Below are 21,452 nucleotides of genomic sequence, written 5' to 3'. Positions count from 1 at the left end.
TGATCGTAGTGACGAATGTGCCCTTATGTGCCTCCGGACCGCCTTGACTGAAAAGGCTTGGGCTTCTGGTTGGGCTTGGTCTTGGGCTTGGTCTTGGACTTGGGCTTGGCCGGACCCGATCGGTCATGTTTGATCAATGAGAAATTTGGATGGCTCTGCACTGTGATCACATTGGGCTGATGATAGACAATGGCAGCCCAACCCTGAATCGGACGGAATAATCTCTTTAACCCAATCTATTTATGGCACAACCTGAATATCAATTTTCTTATTTAAATCAAAATGTAATTAAGGTGGTTAATGTTTTTTATTATTATTTAATAGCAAAAACGATAATCAGCTTGTAATTCTACTATTTTTTTTCCTTTTCTGACCATGGTGATGTCAGATCTTTTAATAGACACATTCAATCCACCAAATAAATTGCCGCTAATTTCATTTAAAAATTTTTATTATTTATTTACTTTTTTCTTTTTTGCATATGCTTTCTGTTAATAAATCGTACTGTTGAAACAATTCAAAAGAATACAATACAAAACTAGTTAAATTTCCTTAGCGATTAAATAAAAGTGCAAATTCATCAACTAAATCTAATATCACTCCAATTACACAATAAAGAAAACTAGTATCATATGAATTTTAAACATATATTATTATATCATAGATATAAAATCAAACACAGGACATGATTGATGCAATTTATCAATCATGAATTCCACTTACCTAAGGGGGAAAAAAAAAACTCTTAGAATTCTACCAAAATTTTTGATAAAATTTACTTCAATATCATTTTTATTACTTTTTTTATTATTTAACAATACTCGTGATACCGTACAAAACATGTCAATTAATAGCCATTATAAAATGGTGTCCCACACTCAACAACAAAATTTTTGATAAAATTTACTTCAGTATCATTTTTATTACTTTTTTTTATTATTTAACAATACTCATGATACCGTACAAAACATGTCAATTAATAGCCATTAAAAATGGTGTCTCACACTTAACAACTGAAAAATTATTTGCTAAAAAACAAGAAACCGTTAGAAAGATGTTGAAACGAGCATTTAGCGTGTTGCAGATCAGGTGGGCTACAGGATAATGAGAACGTGCATCATATTGCATAATATGATCATTGAAGATGAGCGCGGACATATTTTGTGATGTACACCTCCGTCGAACGAGCTAATATCCCTCCCACAATACATTCGAAACCCAACAATGTTGGCAGCACACATTTCCGCTTTAGAAGAATTCGCAATAGAGCAAATAATGCTGATATCAGGAGACATCTGATGGAACATTTGTGGAATTAATTTGGTGATAAAGATGTTTATATTTTGTATAATCGAATAAAATGTAATTTTTGTATTATTATGCAAATTAATTAAATTGTTATGTGATGAAGATGTTTAAATTTATTAATTGAATAAAATGTTATTTTTTATATTATTATGCAAATTAATTAAATTATTATGTAATAAATAAATAAATAAAATTGATAAGTCAAAAAGTACATTTTTTTAAATATATATATATATTAAATAATTAAATTCTTATACAAATTAAATGACTCTTTTTATTTATTTAGAAAAAATGAGTCTTTTTTAATTAATTAAATTATGACTCTATTACATTAATTATTTAATACAATACACATAGAAAAACATACACTAAACTTTAAAAAAATGACATATAATAATTATTTTACATACCATCACACAATATCATTTTTACATATCATATTATTATTTACGTACAAAACTTTAGAAGTCTCCAGAAGTGTAGTGTCAAAGTGTACAATATGTAATGGGCCCCGCAATTGTGTAATCTGCACACCAAGCACTTTGCTTCTCCACAGTTATAAATATCGTACAAAGTTTGCTTGTGTTGGGGTTGCTCTTAAGCTTAGAGCCTTCTAAAAAGTCTCTCTCCAAGTTTGAAAGTTTGTTTTGTTTTTTTTTTTTTTTTTTTCTTTAATGATATTCCTATTTAAGAATTAATTTGAAATGTATTTGAATCTTAAGCCTACCTTTTTTGGGTTGTTATTGTTACAGTGTCGATTTTGATAACAAAAACATATTTGGTGCGGCCTTATTCTATTTTACATAATGCTAAAACACTTCATGAACAGTAGCCCAAAACAAAAAGACAAAAAAAATATTTTTTCTTGTTTTAACAACTGTTAATGATACAAAACCATATTTTGCATGTTTATATTTCAAACATTTCCACAACAAAAATTGTTCCCAAACGTGCTTCCGATTTTTTTTCCCAAAGCACTCATACAACAAAAATTTGTTTATGTTTTAGTCAAAAATAAAACGCCTAAAACAAAACGCATGTCAAACAGACCCTTATCTTATTTGTCATGAAAGAAAAAAAAGTTCTAAAGAAGTAAAAAAGGTAAAAATTTCATTATACTACAGTGAAAAGGTAGTTAAGGTATAATAGTATTATACAATAAGGAATAATGCTATAAAAACATTTAAATGTGTTAGGATAAAAGGTCTGAATAGTGTTATATATATTTTTAAAATTTATTTTCTATTCTCACATGTTAGATGTGGTTTAGCATGCATTTTTTTAATAGGATAAATTACTCCGACCTTCCCGAGATTTAGCTATATTACACACCTATGAAAATTTTGGTAAAATTACCGACACCCCCTTTCAGAGTTAAAACGGTTAACTTTGGTAATGAAAGTATAAGAATGCCCTTGAGCAAAAAAATTATATGTAAAGTTTGTAAATTAATTTAGTTTTATTACTGTATAAAATATTAATTTAGTATATAAACTTATTTACACATAATTTATTTGTATATACTTATTTAAATATATTTTATTAGATATAAAATATTAATTTATTTTGCAAAGTTTTTTAATTAATATTTTCAAATTTTTTACTTAAAAATTAAATTATGTGATCATAAAATTTACTTTTAAAAGCTTGATTGATAAAAATAAAGTATTTAATAATTTCTGTTAGGAATACATATTATATTAATTAAATGTTAAAATATCAAGGGCATTTCGGTTTGAAACTTTATGGTTCAAAATTTCATTTCTAATTTTATCATTTTGTTTTGTATAAGGACATTTTTTGAATTTTAAAATTACTAATTAATAGCAGGGTGTTATAGTTAAGTCAACTATATTTTAGGAGAGATTTACCAAAAAAAAACATTCAAAACTTTAAACTGAAGATAATTAAAGTACACCTTAGAGGAGGTTAGAATAATTTACCCTTTTTAATAAGAACGACTTGAAATTTATAAATAAGTCACTCATTGTGTTAAAAAGTCTTAAAAATTTTAATAACAATTATTAAAATTCACTAAAAGTTGCGTATCAATGCATTTTTGGACTTAAAGTTCGAAAAAAAATTATAACTATAATAAGCAATTCCGTTACAGAATGCAAATAGAGACTCGATTCTATTACACCACAAACCTCGTAACGCTAATAGAGACTCGATTCTATTACACCACAAACCTCGTAACGCCAATAGATACTTGATTCTATTACACCGCAAACCTTACACCCGAGTGCAATTATTATTGAAATTTCATCGCCACAGATGGGGAAATTAAACCAGTAAAACAATGATCAAGGTGGTCAAATTTAAAGTATAAAACCATATTCTTTTATAAGTGGCTGATGGGGTGATTTGTGCACATTTGAATAATTGAATGTCACAGCCGGATAAATCGCAATGCACAGCATTTCAGTCCTTGAGCAGAGGTAAGCTTTCCTCTGCTAGGCGGAATATTCAACCACGCACCATTTTTCATGACAAAAGCATCCAGTTTGATTTCAAAATAGATGGCTGTACATTTCATTATCTTTGTCAATGCTAATGATTCGAGGTTTCCAAGTAGTTAAACGCGCTCCTCTCGGATGAACAGAATGAAAACATAAGATTCGTGTAGTTACATTCCAAGTAGTTAAGAAGAAAAGGCTTCCATTGATGTTATGCCCTCCCCCAGGATGACATTTTGTCAAAACCGTATATATGTCGAAAAAGTAACTGGACCAAGGAGATGCACTAATTCAAGTCTCCCTAGGTGGACTTTTGGTTCCTAATCTTGAAGAAGAGGTGGGTTGCAAATAAACCACGCATGTTGCCTTTTGAAGGAGAGTGTTATATGGACATTGGAACATGTTCATGGAGAGAAACGAAGAGCAATCTCAGGTTTAGCTGAATGCTCAACCCACACGAAGGAAGTTGACAAACAAAACAACCCCTTGGTGGAAAGGTTGGCCCTGTCACACTCGTATAAGGAATATACATTAGCCATCAAACACCTTCAGACAACTCATACATATGGTACAACTGTTCATGAGTTCAACAGACCAGGGAGCGTCACATAATCACGTTGGGTACCTAAAAGAACATGTAGGGAAAGAAAGCAGCACCTCTACCTAACAATGAAGCTCCGCCTAATTTTTTGGTGTTGAATCATTTTTTAAATCCAAGTCTTTTTTGTTATCAGTCAAAATCCTTTGCAAAGATCTATGCCCAGTCACTGGGGCCAGGAACAGCTTCCCTGGCAAACGAAAGAGAAATTAAAGGAAATAACATTGTAAAACAACTAGAGAAATATTTGCAGCCTGATATCTTTCAATGGAAGCCCCTAAAACATTGAAAGTACGAAAATCTCGGGCAAGCAGTAAAAGGCTATTGTAAGTTTACCACTGAGGAGGAGGGAGTTGGAAGAAATGGTCCCTCATCAGCTGCTTTAAAAGGTGAGAAATTCAGTAAACTGGTGGTATCATGGAGAGGATGCCAAGCTCATGCACTGCAACGAAGAAATGCTGTCATCTAAAAGCTTTTATATGTATATGCACAAAATGAGTAGTAGAATTATTACAGCTTAATGAAACATTAGGATTACGTATATTTTGCCGAAGAGAGTATAAGTAATTAGCTACCTGTAACATAGTAATCCTAAGATAAAATGGAAGCACAACAATGGGGAAAGAAGATCCTGCAAATTTATGAAACAGAGAAAGATTGCCTCGTACATCTTTGCTAAACAATATTTTATCCAAATCATACCTTCATAATGTACCCAAAACATCAAAGAGAATGTACCCAGAACATCAAAAGGGAGGATAAGAACTTTAACCTAAGAATTTTCACAAGAAGACTACAAGAACCTGAAATACTCAATATTGAAACTGACTACACAAGAGAGCCAAATCTACAGGACTGCACAAAATCTAGGAATGTACATGATGTTCTCATTGCAGTCAAGAACACAAACCTGTCATTGGGAAAAACATTCCCTCGCTGGTGTCATTGTAGCTGTTTAGATTCCTAAGTACGCACTGCCAGAGCTGTGGCAAAACTCAAGTATTCTCCTATCCCATGTCAGTATCAGGAAGCTCTTCATACTCCATCTGCACAAAACTAAGTTAGGTTGGTTAAGTGATCCACGTAGTCAAACTGTAACCTAACAAGTTTAAAGAAAATCGCCTACCCTGGCTTGATTATGGGCCAACTTCATCCTCCGATAGTCTTGTTGTGCTCTCTTGGAACGAAACATGGCTTGGACCCGAACAACAGACCTTTCAACACGCTCTTCAGCTTGTTTCCTGCTGGCACGGAAGAAGTCCTCCTCCACATCATTTTCTTGCTTCTGATCTTTGACAGCTTCAACAGGGCAAACATTAAGCCCACGGAAACCTTTTCTCTTCAAACGCCAGCGTAAGATTGCTTTTTCAAGCACACCAACTGACCAAATAATCTTCCCATACTGCCTCCGGACTTGGAAGCCCCGGAAAACAGCCTGCATCAGAGGAAAAATACAATTGAATAGTCTTTATAGAATCAATGAAGTCGACAGAAATGTAAGTATAGTTGGCATATTTTTAAAGTATCAATTGGATACTTAAAAAATATGACCGTGTGTGGCAATTCAGTTTAAAGTATCAATTGGATAAGCAAGAGAACAGCAAAGAGGGCAAACCTGAATTTTGATGGCATGACGACGCATATTGAGAAAATCTTTCCGGATCTTCCAAGTACGGAATGTATATTGAATTCGGGCAGCAGCTGTAATCTTTTTTCGTGTATCGTAGTTGCGGAAGGCATTCTGAATTTTCATTGCTGCAACTATATTGCGTGCCTCATTCTCAGGATTTGATAACTGAACCGCCTGTGTCTGTAGCTTAAGCGAGTGCTCCCTGAATGCAGCCTGTATACGTGCCGCTGCATCGGCTGCAGTCCGATAAGCTGCCAGAGTATCCTTCAGATACAGCTCCTCTTCGCTGTAGTTATTATGGTTGGCTGAATCGGTAGTGCTGGTTTGGAGTGAGCCACTGACATTTCCAGCTATTTTCATATCCTTGAAATGTTCCACTAGACCCCTTTCTGCAAGATAAGCTGCTAAACCATCATAACCCTTCTTAGAAGCAACATCAGCTGCAGTGAATCCGCCAGGGTTTGCTGAAGTGGGGTCCGTGACCAAGTTTGGTTTTGCTCCTGCAGAGAGAAGAGTCGCAACCATTTTCTCCCTGAAAATGGAGGTTTCCAAAACTAAGCAATGAATAGTAGATTAAAAGCAGTTATGCAAATAAAAAATGCACAGTTGAAAATATGCAGGAATTGCTCCAAACCATGTCTTCTCTCATCATAAATTGGCTGTTTATGCATATATTGTTAGAAACACAACTATGACATCAATAACTACAAAGAGTTGGAAATAAATATATATGGTAGAAAGACAAGGTACACTTGTTGGAAGAGAAAGGAAAGACTGGAAAAAACTCTCAATTAAGAATTCCATGAATTGGACTCAGCGACCTAACCATTGATGAACCAGATCCTCTGAGAATCTATACGATGGCAGTAGAACTATACCTTCCATAATATGCAGCCCAATGAAGAGCTGTCCATCCAAATTTGTCCCGATAATCCAATGATAAGCCTGACAACAGAAATGGATTCACAGCCCACGTATATCCTAGGATAGCACACAAATGGATTACTCCTTGACCTTGATCATCATGGTCAGAGATTTTAGACCCTTCAACTATTCTTTCCAACAGCCATTCCTGTAATTTGCTCTTCAGAGTGAGCTCAAACAAGCTATCTTTTGCTTGTGGAAATGAGTTTTTAGTACTTCCAATTGACTTTATCATATCAGCCCAACTATCAGCAATGTGGGCGGTTTTGCGGGCAAATATTTTGGCTTGCTTCAGGGCATTTTGTGATACTTCACTAGATAAGATATTAAGGCTCTTAGATCTAGAGAAGAGTAATTGAGCAAGCCTCATCTGAACTTCAAACTCTTCCCACTTAGACTTATCATCTGAACAAACAATCCGGTCATGCATTAGAGGAGCACGATACTCAAAGGTCAGAACTTGGCTTATGGGTTTCTGGCCATCAGAACTCAAATAAAAATTTACTAATCCTGGAGCATGTGGTGAAACCAAACAGCGGAACACCCCAGGTTGGACCATTTCTGCAGGAACACGTGCATTTCCGCAGACACAATACAGATTGGACATCACAAGAGGTGGATGCTCTTCACGAAAATATCCAATCACCAGAATCTGCAACAACAAAGTCAACAATAGCGCTGTTTAATTATTCCAGAAATATATGGAAAAACAGTCCAACCCATGATTAAGATCAACATTCCTGCCAACAAAAATGTGTAAACTAATTCCAGGACAACCGTTCCAGACAAATGCAACCCTTATTTCCGCTTCATCAACAACACAAACACAAATAAAAAGTAAAAATAATTACTGTTATTGAACAACACATAATAAATATCAACTTGGATGTATCCAATTTGTAAAATATGGTATTGGATGAGCCATAGACAAGTTGAAGATCCAGAGATAAAAGCAGCTAATGACAGACTCTGCATACTTGCTGTATCCCAGCCTTTGTTGGTAAGGAAATCATCTTAAGAAATAGGATTTTTAAATAAAGTTTATTGCAAATTGTTGGTCCCACCTAGGCAGGGTGTTGCGAGGAACGGAAAGGAAATAGACCTAATCACACTTGTTAATCAATTGTACCAAACAGTGGCCCCCCACATGGTGACCCCAAAAAGATTGTGATTAAAGTTGCTTAGCGGCTCTTCAAAGTGGCATTTTGTAACACCTGAAACTACTACGAATTCTGAGAGAGAGAGAGAGAGAGAGAGAGATGAAAGAGGTTTCCAAATTTCATTGCCAGAAAAAGATTTGTTAGAGTCTAGCTCCATGCTTCCTAAATACCAAAAAATAACAGGGAAATGGCTTACATACAATTTCCAGACCGTTATACCTTGAAAAGTTTCAACAGTATACATGGCAACGCAAACACATGTAACAATCATTTTAAAAGTTTAAACATTTGAGTTTGTTACTGTTTGGCCTAGGTTTAAACTCTAATGTACATTAAATAAACAAATAAATTTCCTCTGTCAGCAGAGAGCAATACATAACAAGACAGCCAATGTTATATTAAAAAATATTCATACAGTTGCATAGACATGTAAATGCTCACACTTTTTAATGGTTAGATCGGGTATATGAGAACTCAATCTGTTGCAACCATCCTAAGGATATCAAAACCATATTGGTTGTTCTAAAGGTCGAGCAATGTGATGATTCGGTTGCTTCAATAAATCCAATCCTGAACCAATCTTACTGCTAGAAAACAAGCCAACTTTTTTTTAACTTCTTTTTAAAAAATTCGGTACACTTAACAAACTCTTGAATGGAGTGGGCCACATGAATTCTCTTTTCCCATTCTTTTCTATTACAAGTCATCTCTCTTATAATACTTAATTTTTTTAAATCATTTCTAAAGATTCCATCCGGTGTTAGCTCCGGTCGCCATCTTTGCCTCCTACCATTTATGCAAATTAGTCTCCCTTTTCTAGCCGGAGCATATCTAGATCTTCTTTGAATATGTCCACAACACCTAAGTCTATTTTCTCTCATCTTATTACTAATATGCGCCACTTCTGATTTTATTGCTAACTTTTTTTAGAGTATCCAATAGCACTATGTACAGAAGAATCATTATCGTTTATATAGGAATTTGTTTTCTTTGTAGAATTCGCCAAATTATATCTCAGAACCCTTATATGCTTTTTCTACCAAATTATATCTCAGAACCCTTATATGCTTTTTCTAAGTCTATAAAGACCATGTGGAGGTCTTTATGCTTCTCCAACACGTTTCAACAAACTGTCCTATAAGTAAATAGCCACCATTATGGATCTCCCTAGCCTAACCAAATTGGTTATCGGGCGCCATGATTCACACCCTAGTATTCTCTCTCTCTCTCTCGTAGTTTTATTGTATGACTCATTAATTTAAGAGCAGTGCTACATGTCACTGAAAACATTTCATGACATTATCATGAAACTGCATATTTATAGCAAATATGCATTTTTAGTCCTTTTATTACTTTGTTTTCTCATATACCCCCTAATTTCTTTCTTTAGCTATATATATAGACACACACATAAGTATATTATATATATGAGTTCTATTTTTTGATACTTTATCTATATCTTTTCAACCCTATTTTAGATTGAATAACAAAGTACACACTCATCCTGTAAACATGTAAGAGACTCTGTAAAAAATTAACATCAAAACTAATTTAGAGTTTATTATGAATTTGTTTTGAATTTTTAATCCATCCAACCTTCTAATTAGATTTCATTCAAATTGCAACGTCACCAATATTCATCTTTTATATATATCTGTGTGTGTGTGTGTGTGTGTATTACCATAACTCATGTGCAAAGATAAAAACTAACCCTAAATTGAGAGATGAACAAGACACACAACTAACCCTAGATTGAGCGATGGATAAAACACAACAATTTGCAAGATTAGTTTTTTGGGGATACATTTTTTTTTTCTTTCTCCCATTAATTCTTCCCAAAAATAAATAATTACTTTCTTATTATTTGACTTAATTATTGGGCCAGTTCTTTCCCGAAAAAAAAAATAAAAAAATCCACGTCAATTGTGATAAAATCGCCAAATGCCTTTCGTGATCTTTAGCATTTTCCTTAATTTAATTCCTTGATAATTGTTGAAAATTTGTTATCCCATTTGTCTTATAAATAGAAAATATCCATGCTTTTCTTCCAAAAACTAATGAAATATAAAAGGATTCTGCAAAGAACAGTAGAACATGAAAGTCAATTAACAACTTACTTTTTCGTAGTCCATTATGAAAAAATGTGACAGCTATAACCAGATTAAATAGGAACACGAGGTTGTGGGAAAAAGAACCTTTGTTTCTTCAGTTGAAAAAGCCCATTCAGGATAGACAGCAGTAATACTGAATATCTGCTCTTCAACAGATGACTGATGATAATCCATTATTGGAGACGTAAATGATTTGTGACCAGTTGAAATTGAAGATTCTCGAATTGGATAGTCTACTGATTCTCCAGAATCAGTAATGATGTAGTTCATCCACCTGCCAAAACTGTCTTGAGTTTGCAAACCATCCTTGATCAGCATGTCTAAGGAATCACACTGGCCTACTGTCACAGGTGCAGAATCCTTTCTCTGCAGATTTGAATTCATCTGACCTGCCATCCTTTGAAAGCAATCACTGTCCGATATATTGAAATTTACACCATTACTTCTGGGAACTGGGTCAATGAGATACTCCAAAGAAGAATTTTCAATAGGTAACTGGTAAGTTGACGGGAAGTTTCCCTGGGAAGATAAATAATTGTCAAACTACAGTTGCAATTGAAAGAAGAAGCAATTCTGAAGTGGTTAAGTTCACTAAAAAATCCAGGGGTGCAACAATTACAGTGGCAAAGTTTAGCATCAATGCTATTATAATATTACAATAACAATACTACGATATGGCAGCCAAGCCACCTAAAAATCTATAAAATGTGGGTTGTACATGCAGACAAAAGTTTGTTCCAGTAGCATGTTAATTCCTGAACTTAAATAATAGGAAACAAATTTACAGAAAAAATGTATAGTTATATAAACGAAGGAACAAAATATATCTTAAACTTGAATCTTGAGCCTAAGCATGTGGGAGCAGTTTGTGTTCAAACTTCAAACAATACACTTGGAAGACCTGATTTGTTAAAATCACCCACAATGTTTCAAAGAAACAGGAAAAAGCACTATTGTCTTCAAACTTTTTTCTTGGGAGAGATGATCCATAGCATAAGAAATTCAATCAAAAGGGAATTCAAGGGAGGGAATTTTTGGAAATTGGTTGGTTTTCAAGACAAGGCCCACTTGGACCTCTTAGATTCAAGTTTCTGGTTGTTTTCAGTTTAATTTTATGAATTTTATTTAATTTATCTCACTTCTAGTTTACTTTTCTATGTTTTATTAAACTAATGAAGTCATGGGTATTTTGGTAATTTTAAGATGTGTTGAAAATAGATTGTAGAAGGGCCTAGTAATTAACATTTTAGGTCAAGTTATGGAATCGATCTCTATCAAGTTTGTAAATAGCAAGTTCAAATCCTATTAGTCAAGAATTTCTAGACGTCTATATACTACTAAAAAATGCTTTTAACTTATTATAAAACAAATTAAGGAATTTTTTTCCTTCTGAAATAGTGTGATGCAAGTATGCAACTCTAATCCTATGTGAGATGTCAACGCCTCAACGGGAATAGAGAATGATTTGTTTCAATCCCCTTTTATGATTTATCCTTGGAAATCATATTCCTCAAGCCCAAACAATTTGTTCCCTCAACTAATTCCAACACACTAATCCACAAAGTCACTGTCATGAGTACTGTTCACAGGCCCAAAACAGCCCCTAAACTTCCTCTTTCCCCGCCTAAATGAAACCTTATATTTACCCTTTCCACAAAGTCACTGTCATGAGTACTGTTCACAGGCCCAAAACAGCCCCTAAACTTCCTCTTTCCCCGCCTAAATGAAACCTTATATTTACCCTTTTCTTATACCTTCTGCAAACCTTAGCTTAATATTCCGAGCAACCTTTAACAATAAAAACTATAATAATCAGACAAAAGCCCCTCTTTGCCAATGCCTACACCAATTCAGAGTATCAAAACTAGTTAGTAGGATAGTGTTCTTCACATGTCCTGCACGAAAGTTATTTATTCATTCATTTATTTATCATTATTATTAAATGATAAGTAATATTCAAATAAGTTCATATAACAGGTTTCGGTAGAATAAATCGTCCCACCAAGAAAATAACACAGGAAAAAGGGAAAGGTATATAAAATTGAGACAAGAAACATAAGAAGAGAAAAAAGGGAAAATAAGGGAAGAAACACAAAAACCTACTTACATTAGTTTTGCATCCATTTATATGATATTGATTCTGTTGCCCAAAGCATGCAGTTCTTCCTGCCGTAATAAATGATATAGATATATAAATAAAGATACAATAATAATAATAATAATAATAATAATAATAATAATAGTTAAGGTTTTCCTGAGGAGCATCTCACTTAAGTTAAGGTTTTCCTGAGGAGCATCTTACTTTCTTTTTTTTTTCCCCTAGTTGGTACTCACACACACATTGTCTCTTTTGAGACTTGAACCCCTGACCTCCCTTTGGGAAGTAAGAGGCTGATACCGCTAGGCCACTGTCCCGTTGGTAAGGAGCATCTCACTTACCACCTCCTCCGGGTGTATTAGATTTGTTGGGATCATCTGGCCCCAAAAGCTCTTCCCATTCCAATGTATTTATCTCTTGAAGTCTCGTTTCATGATTTTTGATGGTCATACTGTCCCCAGGCTCTGTTAAATCACAGATAAGAGCAGGATTATAATAAAATATATACATTTCATAAATCCATGAGTTCATATGTTTGCTGTTTATCGCAATAAACAGCAGCAATTTCCATGAGAACTGAGAAGTTAAAACAGGAACCATTCCGCGGGAATAATGGATTTGTTATCATTCCTTTGAAATCAGTTGGCGGAATGATATGAGTTCTTTCAAAATGATGATGTAATATGACTGTATGTGTGGATAGTTCTATTGACATCACCTAACTCTGCTTTCTCGCTAGTATAAGACACCTGATCAGCCCCAGAATTAGTTTCTTCTGATAAAAGCCAAGATGCGGATGGGTCAGAGAGGGCTGAACTAGAATTTGAATTCACAGGTGTGGCTGGAGAACCCTGCATCTGTATTATGAGTCAACCAGTTGATAATATGGTTAGTGGTTAGCAAAATATCAATGTCTTGAAATCGTCAGTAAATAGCAAAATGGAAAAATTGATTGATTAAACTGTGAATATCAATCAATTTTTCTGTGGGGATAACATGAGACATTTCAACCTCTAAATGTAAGAGATGGCCCCTATTTTGAAACTGAAAATTTATGACAATAATCGTTGAAATTACATTAGAGTTATCACTGGCCTTCGACAATGTAATGGACTGATATTAGCGAAATCAAGAAACACAGCTGTATTGGTCGTTATGGACCATTGTAGTCCCATGTCGGCAATTCCAGTAAACATCCGTTATTGCCCAGTACAGCACGTGAATTGGACAAGTATAACAGGAGAACTTCTAGACCTCATTTATTTTATTTTTTTCACCAATATCCCAGTCAAAAACTAGAAAACCTCATTTCTAGAGTAAAGAGTTGTAGCTCGTACTTGATTATGCATCTTCAATTTATTCACCAATCGAGTTATGGAAAGTAATGATCAATAACAGAAATTATTTCATACAAAAAATTAATTAATCTCCAGTACAAAATTCAAGACCGGTTGCTTTGTAGGTGTTAAAAGAATAAATACTATTGAAGGATAGCAAACTGCCGCTGAGGCATGTGTATCAGTTAGTTACTAGGCATTTGCCAGTAAAAAGAATAAATCCACAACTCCAATAAGCGACTCCCATTACAAATTCACTGGTAATGCCACACAGTTATATTACCACGATCTAAAACAATGTTAGTGTGAAAATTTCTATATGGTATACATGAAAAAATGCACTCAAGCAGACAATGCCAAGAAAAAAAATTTTGAAAAAGGAAATATATAACGACAGAAAATATCATAAGAGTTGAGAAAAGATTATCAATGCACATAGCACATATAAACACTATGTTGAATCAGTTACTATATGTAAAATAGCTTTGAGAGAGGTGACAGGACTGCAGTTGAAGTATTCACACGCTCAAATACAAGTTGGAAAATAAAATTCAACCATAAACTAATGTGGGAGTTTAAAAAGGCAGAAACAATTGCAAAGAAGCCACAACAAAGTTAGATTGCTCGTTAGTCAGTTAGTGACTATGGAAACCTTCAAGCATCAGTAAGGGTAAGTAACACGGACAGCATGAACAAGGCCTCCAAACATCTGTTTTTGGAATTTCCTAGCTTTAAAGGTATTAAATATAGTAAATGAAGTGTCAGATTGTGAAAATAAAAATGAACTTTAAGCTCAATTATGTGATGGAAATACTATCTTCAACTAATGCGTGTGGCAAATTCCTCAAGGCACAGAACTAGCACGTTATGTGTGCCTTACAATTTAAGATGTGTCTTGGGAATATTTAACTTTTATTTCTCAACGCATTAGACACCAAAAACTAGTCTCTGCAAAAAAAGTGCCGACATGTCTATCATTTTTTGTTTTTCTTACAAGTGCTGACAATGTCTATGGTTTTGGTATATACTTGAGAGGGACTTGGCATAAATCCCAAATTCACAAGTCTCTTAGAAATAGCTAGTATACAGTAGGAACTAATACTTAAATCATTCTCTTCCTGGAGTTCTTTTATTAATTTCATTACCAAAACCGTTATCATGAAGAAAAAAAATTATATTCGTGGAATAAAGTGCATATATATGTATGTCGAAGGGGGGAAGAGAGAGTTCCAATGAAGTATAAGAAACCAACCTCTTGGGTTTCACGATAATGGACGAGGACTATGTGTTCCAGAGTCCTGAACAAAATAACAGCTAATCAAAGTTCAGAGATAACAAAATCAACCTTTCTTGACTGTCATGCCAGAGTAAGGAATTGCATTATCTTTGATATCACAGTGGATTTAGAGGAAACAAGTAAGAATGATTGAATCACGGAATCATTGCGTACTTATCAAGAAGCCAATAACATCTGCGAACGAAGGTCGGTTCATCTTGGCCATGAGCATAATATACATGGATCCTTTCTTCATTACCAACCTGCACCATGAAACAGAAAGGCAGATGAGCAACTCTATCAATTGAAAGTTCATTCCATGACAATAGATATTTGGGCCAAGTTAAAATTTCAGGATAACACTAACCATTTTAATAGAAAATATGTTTTTGTTTTTTAAGGGGACGTGAAGAGGAATTTATATCCAACCTCCTTGATTAACAAGTACCATACTGGGTAACAACTCTTTTAACATATCACCAAAAAGTTGTACTCAAGAACACATATAGGTATGGAGTGGCAGAGGGCTCCTCAGTACATACATTATAAAGGATGGGACAAATATATATATATATATATATATATATATATAAAAATAATAATAAATAAAAGAAGAAGAAGAAGAACAGAAAACTATACCAGCAGAAACAAAAACCAACTTTGTTTTTCATGCTGATAGAGAAATATTGCAAGTTTTGGACCAGGCCAGTTGAAGTAACATAGAAAACTAGCCAAACACCAACTCCCTTAATAAACCTTTTTTTCTCTGGTAAATAAGAAGTAAGAATACACAGAACCAACTCAACTCAAGCGCGCGCGCACACTATGCCCCAGTGGGATTTGAACCCTCAACCTCCAGTATGGAAGGATGAGACAAGGAGATACTTGAGTAGACTCCCCAAATTTTTTATTTTTCCCGATTATTGTCCACTAGGGACTCAAACCCTCAAGCTTCCATTGGAAGGAGGAGGAGATACCACTTGAACTAAGCCCTTAGTATTAACTTGACTAGACTCCCTTGATAAACTTACATATTTAAAATGTATATATATATATATATGAACAAGGATGCCTTCTTGCATTAAGAACTCCCCTTATTTAGAGGATTGCTGATCAACACTAAGTAATTTAATTAGAACTACTGTGCAGGAAGATATGAGTGCATCCATCGTAGTAAAGTTTTCTAAAGTTCTATATACAAGATCATCTACTTTTTCATCATACATTACATTAAATTGTGTGCTACTTCCATTTTGTAACAGTGTTTGTAGTATTTCCTTTTGTGGGCTGTAAACTCATAATACATAGAAACCATTTAACGCATATTATAGAGGTTGCCTGACTTTGGATCCTTCACTAACTTAGTTTTACACCATATCCACATCAAGCAATCAGTATGATATTTGATGGATTACTTGAATTATTAACAATACAATATAATATTTTTACAAGTTTGGACAAACATATTGACAAATTTCATGTAGCATGTGATCATATTTCTATAATAGCATACAACAAATTTTTTCTTTCTTTTTGAAAATTGCAATAGCATACAACAAATAAGTCATCAATTTGCAAAGAGAAAGAAAGGGCTATTAACAGAGCAGGTCGCAAAACTTGGCTGAACTCAACCCAGCTAAAAATTTCTTGCATTAACTACTTGGTTTATTAATATGTGCCCTTTTCTTCACTCAACTCTATACAAGACCATAATATTACTTTATATTGTTACTTATCAAAAAAAAAATATTACTTTATATTGTTAGTTTAATAATAGGACATGACATATGTATTTCAGACTTTTCAGAATAAAATAAGACACAAAAAGTATTTCATCTATTTGAAAACATGATAAACCCTGGGAAAAAGATACAGTGAGTGCATATTGAAGGAACATTGCCAGGTCATTAAGCAACCATTAGTCAAATAAACAGATGATTGTGCCGAATGAAATGAACAACTTGAAAACCTTACTTTTAAGTGTTCATGAGCTTCTTTAACGGTTTTACCATCCTTTTTCTTCTTCCAGTTATGTCCGTCTTTTCTAAAGTTCCTGAGCATCTTACGGTCAAACAAAACAATTCTGCCACCTATTACATTAAAAGAAAAGAATGACCAAGATTAGATAGAACCATTTTACTATCCATTACTATCTATTGATAAAGAAGTCTCATCTCATATACATTCCTCAAAGCTTCAATCATCGTTTAACTCAAGAACAAGAATGTAATACGTTTAGAAGGTAAGAAGTATAGAGAGAATATTTCTAACTTTGTAACATTTTTTTTTTCTTTTGGAAGGGAACCCTTGCAACCTGTTGAACTTTGGTACACAAGGCTGCAAAGTAAACCTTAGATATCTGCAATCGGCCACAAACTACACATCATTTAAACCTAGGTGTTTTTGCACCCTCTGGGGGTCGAACCCAAGATGTTCAAGTTTACAGGTTGCCCTAGGAGATACTTATCCACTGGGCCACCCGTGCGGGTTAACTTTGCAACAAATATCGCCTTGACCACACACACACATATATATAAGATAAGGGTTTAATATAATACAATTAGAGTTGGCAATGGCCACTTCAAATATTTAACACAAAGTTGGCAATGGCTATTTAATTTGATATTTTACACATCTAACCCCCAAAACCACATAAAATAATAAAATTCAAACTCAACTGAGATCATCATCATCATCATCCTTGCCTTAATCCCATATAAATGGGTCAGCCACATGAATTATCTCTCTCCAAGCTTTTCTATTACAAGCCAATTCACCTACTATATTAAACTTTATTCAGAAAAAAAAAAATACTATATTAAACTTTTTAAAATCATTTTTAATAACCTCGTCCCATGTTATTTTTAGCCTTCCTCTCCATCTCTTACCTTCTATTATAACTAGTCTTCCTCATTTCACCGGCGCATCACTAGGTCTTCGATGTAAAAGAACATGAACCACAGCACTTTGTTGTTGTCCCGATTATGCTGCCTCTAAAAATATATATGTCATCTTACACGAGATGCCTAGTGACACTTTTTAAGGATAGATCCTAATTATCAAGTGTAGTTAACAACCCACTACGCAAGAGAAAAAAGTCCTAATAAATTTGGGGTTCTTATACATTAGATGTGACACTACAATTAATTAGCTTATGACAAGGAAAGAATTATCCTCTTTAACATTTACAACTACAGGCCTAAGGTTGCAGCACACCAACAATCAAGAAATCATCCCGAACAATTAAATTTCCCACACTTCTCCATAATCTATAATACCCGATGGACAAAACTAACACTCGTTAAAATTATTGATTATCCATCCCCATAAATTTGGGAAAAGCATGCAAAGATACACAATGCATGCTCTTGTATTGCAAAGTGTATGGTACCAAAATGAACATGCTTACTGGTGCCAAACTATGGTGAAACTGATAAAAAAATAAATAAATAAGATCTCAATACTGATCACGGTTGTATGACATAGCTGAATGTGGCACCAGCCAGCTTAACCTGTCTCAACTATGAAGTTCAAAATGAGACCGGCATTTCAAAAACGAGAAAATCAGCTACATAGATGAGAGATATTTGTGGCTAAGAAATTTGCCAGCTCCCCATAGTGTGAGTCTAGAGCCATTATTTTTAAATGGGAAAATTATTGAGAGAGAACGTAGAAGACCAAAAGGAGTTCAATTCATGAGAAAATGACATATACGATTGCAAACTATATTAGCACTCAAACCATACTATTAAGGAAAACTAAAATTAGATCAGCATGAATGAAACAGTCCTACAATTAACAAATTTCAGCATAATGGTGGTAAAAAGAGAGTATGATCCATGTCTCATTCACCTTTTAACTAATGATGATCTTCCATTGACTACTTATATAATAATATCAATGTAATTGTTACTTTTATGAATGTTTTATCTCCAGGGTTAAAGGAAATTGCGGGCGGCCGCGGGGGCAGTGGTGCTGTTGTATTTGAACTTGCAATATATTACATTTATGCTACAATTAACAGAGGTTACTTTTTGGCAAGTTCACTGGCTTGACATTGATGCTGAAATATCTATAGTTACAGAGAATTGCATAAATCTCATTTGGCCGGAGCCATCTTGCTTTAGCTTCCTCCATTATGTTGCCAATATCCAAATCTGTCAATCAAGAAAATACGTAGTAATCAATAAGTATGAAAACTTATATGAACACGCATTATAACAATAACATCGATCAACTAAAATCTAGGCCAAAAAGTTATTGTAACCAAATAACAATTTATTGAATTCTATATATAATATAATAGTCAATCAATAAATAAAATAAGAAGTGATATGAACGGACATTAAAGAAAGAGAAATGAGTTAGAAAGACTGAAAGAGGGGAACTGAACTCAATGAAGCCACAACCTTACTATGTGTTACAGCTATATGAATCCCATTTAGCCACTGTGCTTCATTTCTTCCTTGTGCATGGCTAACACTATTGCTCTCTCATCTAGATTTCAATAAATGACTTTGCATTCATTCAATTCTAACTCTAATTTTCTTAGCCTACCACGGAACCATCTCAACATCCTCAATTTAACTACACGAAATTTAAAAAATAAACAAGAAAGTAAGGCTATCACCCAGCAGGTCCGATCAATTCACTATCTATGGAGTAGGAGTTAAGTTGGGTGTAGACCTGTTTTCCGGCTTTTAAAGTGGTTATCATTTATTGCTGATTTCAAACTAGTGTCTTGACACTTGCAAACCCAATTTTCCATAGTTGGACAAAGCAATGGCCACTTACAAACAAAGAAAAATATAAAATAAACAAAACAAATTTTGACGACCAATTGAGCACACCAAAAAATCAGCACCAGGCTATTTGTGTCAAACATGACAAGCACAAGTCATCATTTGATAAATGGAATTCACAATATAATACTAAACTTTAAACATGCACAGTGATTCATTTTTAACATCAATCAAATTACCACATAATGCCCTCCTCTCCTTTTGCAATCTCTTTTTGTTTATAACAAAAAGTTCAGATCTCGAAAACTGAAAAACATTTCAGACTCAGATTGTATATAATTTTCATTAGATCAAATGCAGATAACATCATTTACTTATAAAAAATAAAAAGATAAAAGAATGCAGATAATATCATCCAGGAAAAAATTTGCAGATAACATCAATATAACATAATGAAATCTGCTATTTGAAAATAACATCAATATGACATGATTAAATATACACCCTGAATCAATAACTCATTAAGTGCAGAATACGAAAAATGTGAAACACCCTCAAGGATCATGTGCAGCTGTGTAATCAAGAAAGTGAAGAAAATAAGAGAGAACAAAGCACAACCAAGACCACCATGATTACTGTCCAGCAGCAAACCAGCGAGAAATTAATTTACTGTTAAAAATAGGGTAAAAATAATATTCACAGTTTTAACCATCCATTAGGAAATTCATGAAACCCACTGATGTATATATCCCACAACTCACTCAATAAACCCCAGCAAGGGTTACTTTAATTATGATCCAGCTTCATTACCTGAACCAATACATGTTGACACCGGATTTCCAGCCTGAGGATTGGAAATTTACTACCAAGAGAAACGGAGTATCTTGGGGCTAGAAATCCAACATATGAGGGCATGCTACCTTGTGTCCCAAACAGAAAACATAACTCACAACCCCTCAAAATCAATGAAAGGATGGTGGTGATTTTGCTATCACCGATTAAACAATAAGTTAACTTAAAGTTCATCTAAACACATTGATTAAGAAAATAACAACACCATCACCATATCAATCAGAGAACAAAATGGAAGCTTCAATCAGAAACAACAAGAATTTCAGTACAAAATAACAACACCAACACCACCATCACCACAACAATCCCCGAACTAAATTGAAGCTTCAATTAGAAACAACAACAATTTCGACTACAAGAAGTGTATTCACACCTTCCATTGTACGGAAACCATGAATCTCCCACCCTTCAAATCGTCCTTGTGCCATACTTTCCATTGCAGAAACCTCGACACACCTGACCGATGATGATACAATCAACGGATAAATAGATTGATTACATAGGGCACTGTTGAAAATAAATTCCTAATATATGTAATCTATATATATATATATATATATATGTATGCATGTATAATTACACGTATATAGATGGATACATACAGAGAGAGAAGTGTTTGGAAATGGAGAACGAAGCAGACGATGTGATATATCAGTATTTTGAGATTGATATCACCATCATCAGCTATAGAAATGATCTGCAATATATATTACTATACTAGTATATATAATTAAAATACACAAAACCAATATATATACTCGTTGAACGGCTTTTATGTTAATAATTGATTTTAAGACATTTACAGATCACCCTCCTTGCCTTTGTCCGGGTGTTGTCCAAATATGTCACGGGGGTTTGGGGAAATAATTTGCTCCTATAATAACTAAATAAATAACTCACCGTGTTAAATATATATACGTAGTATATTCTCTAATTTTGTTTTTTAATTAAAAATTA

The 21,452-nt window shown here is 33.9% G+C and overlaps 1 protein-coding gene across 4 annotated transcripts; it reads right to left on the bottom strand.

The window, feature by feature from the left end:
- Window positions 1–3,791: 3,791 nt before the first annotated feature.
- On the bottom strand, window positions 3,792–21,235 carry LOC132275336 (calmodulin-binding transcription activator 5-like). 4 transcript variants are annotated; one of them, XR_009470596.1, is made up of 16 exons: window positions 21,098–21,234; window positions 20,869–20,951; window positions 18,933–19,058; window positions 16,876–16,991; window positions 15,076–15,164; window positions 14,878–14,923; window positions 13,007–13,145; window positions 12,630–12,752; window positions 12,298–12,356; window positions 10,275–10,709; window positions 6,874–7,571; window positions 5,981–6,527; window positions 5,492–5,800; window positions 5,276–5,411; window positions 4,941–4,996; window positions 3,792–4,807 (listed from the first exon to the last, which is right to left on the bottom strand). XR_009470596.1 is itself a non-coding variant. In XM_059776800.1 (14 exons), exons 2-14 carry the CDS (start codon window positions 20,930–20,932, stop codon window positions 5,373–5,375), a joined length of 2,790 nt encoding a protein of 929 aa, XP_059632783.1. In that variant the 5' UTR covers window positions 20,933–20,951; window positions 21,098–21,234; the 3' UTR covers window positions 5,004–5,372. The 4 variants fall into 4 exon arrangements, 1 of the variants encoding a protein (XP_059632783.1); XR_009470595.1 differs by lacking the exon at window positions 4,941–4,996 and having other exon boundaries at window positions 3,792–4,555; window positions 4,702–4,807; XR_009470597.1 differs by lacking the exon at window positions 4,941–4,996 and having other exon boundaries at window positions 10,275–10,685; window positions 21,098–21,235.
- Window positions 21,236–21,452: the final 217 nt, after the last annotated feature.

The sequence above is a fragment of the Cornus florida genome, unplaced genomic scaffold (assembly GCF_030987335.1).
Source record: "Cornus florida cultivar Cherokee Brave unplaced genomic scaffold, ASM3098733v1 CherokeeBrave_3.0.0_Hap2_Chr09, whole genome shotgun sequence".
Lineage (NCBI taxonomy): Eukaryota > Viridiplantae > Streptophyta > Magnoliopsida > Cornales > Cornaceae > Cornus > Cornus florida.
This window is presented reverse-complemented; position numbering and strand designations above follow the sequence as displayed.

Bases quoted from the DNA above. Each gene is read 5' to 3' on its own strand.
- LOC132275336 (XM_059776800.1), bottom strand. From the start codon at position 20,932: ATGGAAAGTATGGCACAAGGACGATTTGAAGGGTGGGAGATTCATGGT. The intron at 13,146-14,877 runs GTTGGTTTCTTA...CTCATAATACAG, and splicing joins ATTATCGTGAAACCCAAGAG to ATGCAGGGTTCTCCAGCCAC. The intron at 5,412-5,491 runs GTAGGCGATTTT...AGTTTTGTGCAG, and splicing joins TGGCCCATAATCAAGCCAGG to ATGGAGTATGAAGAGCTTCC.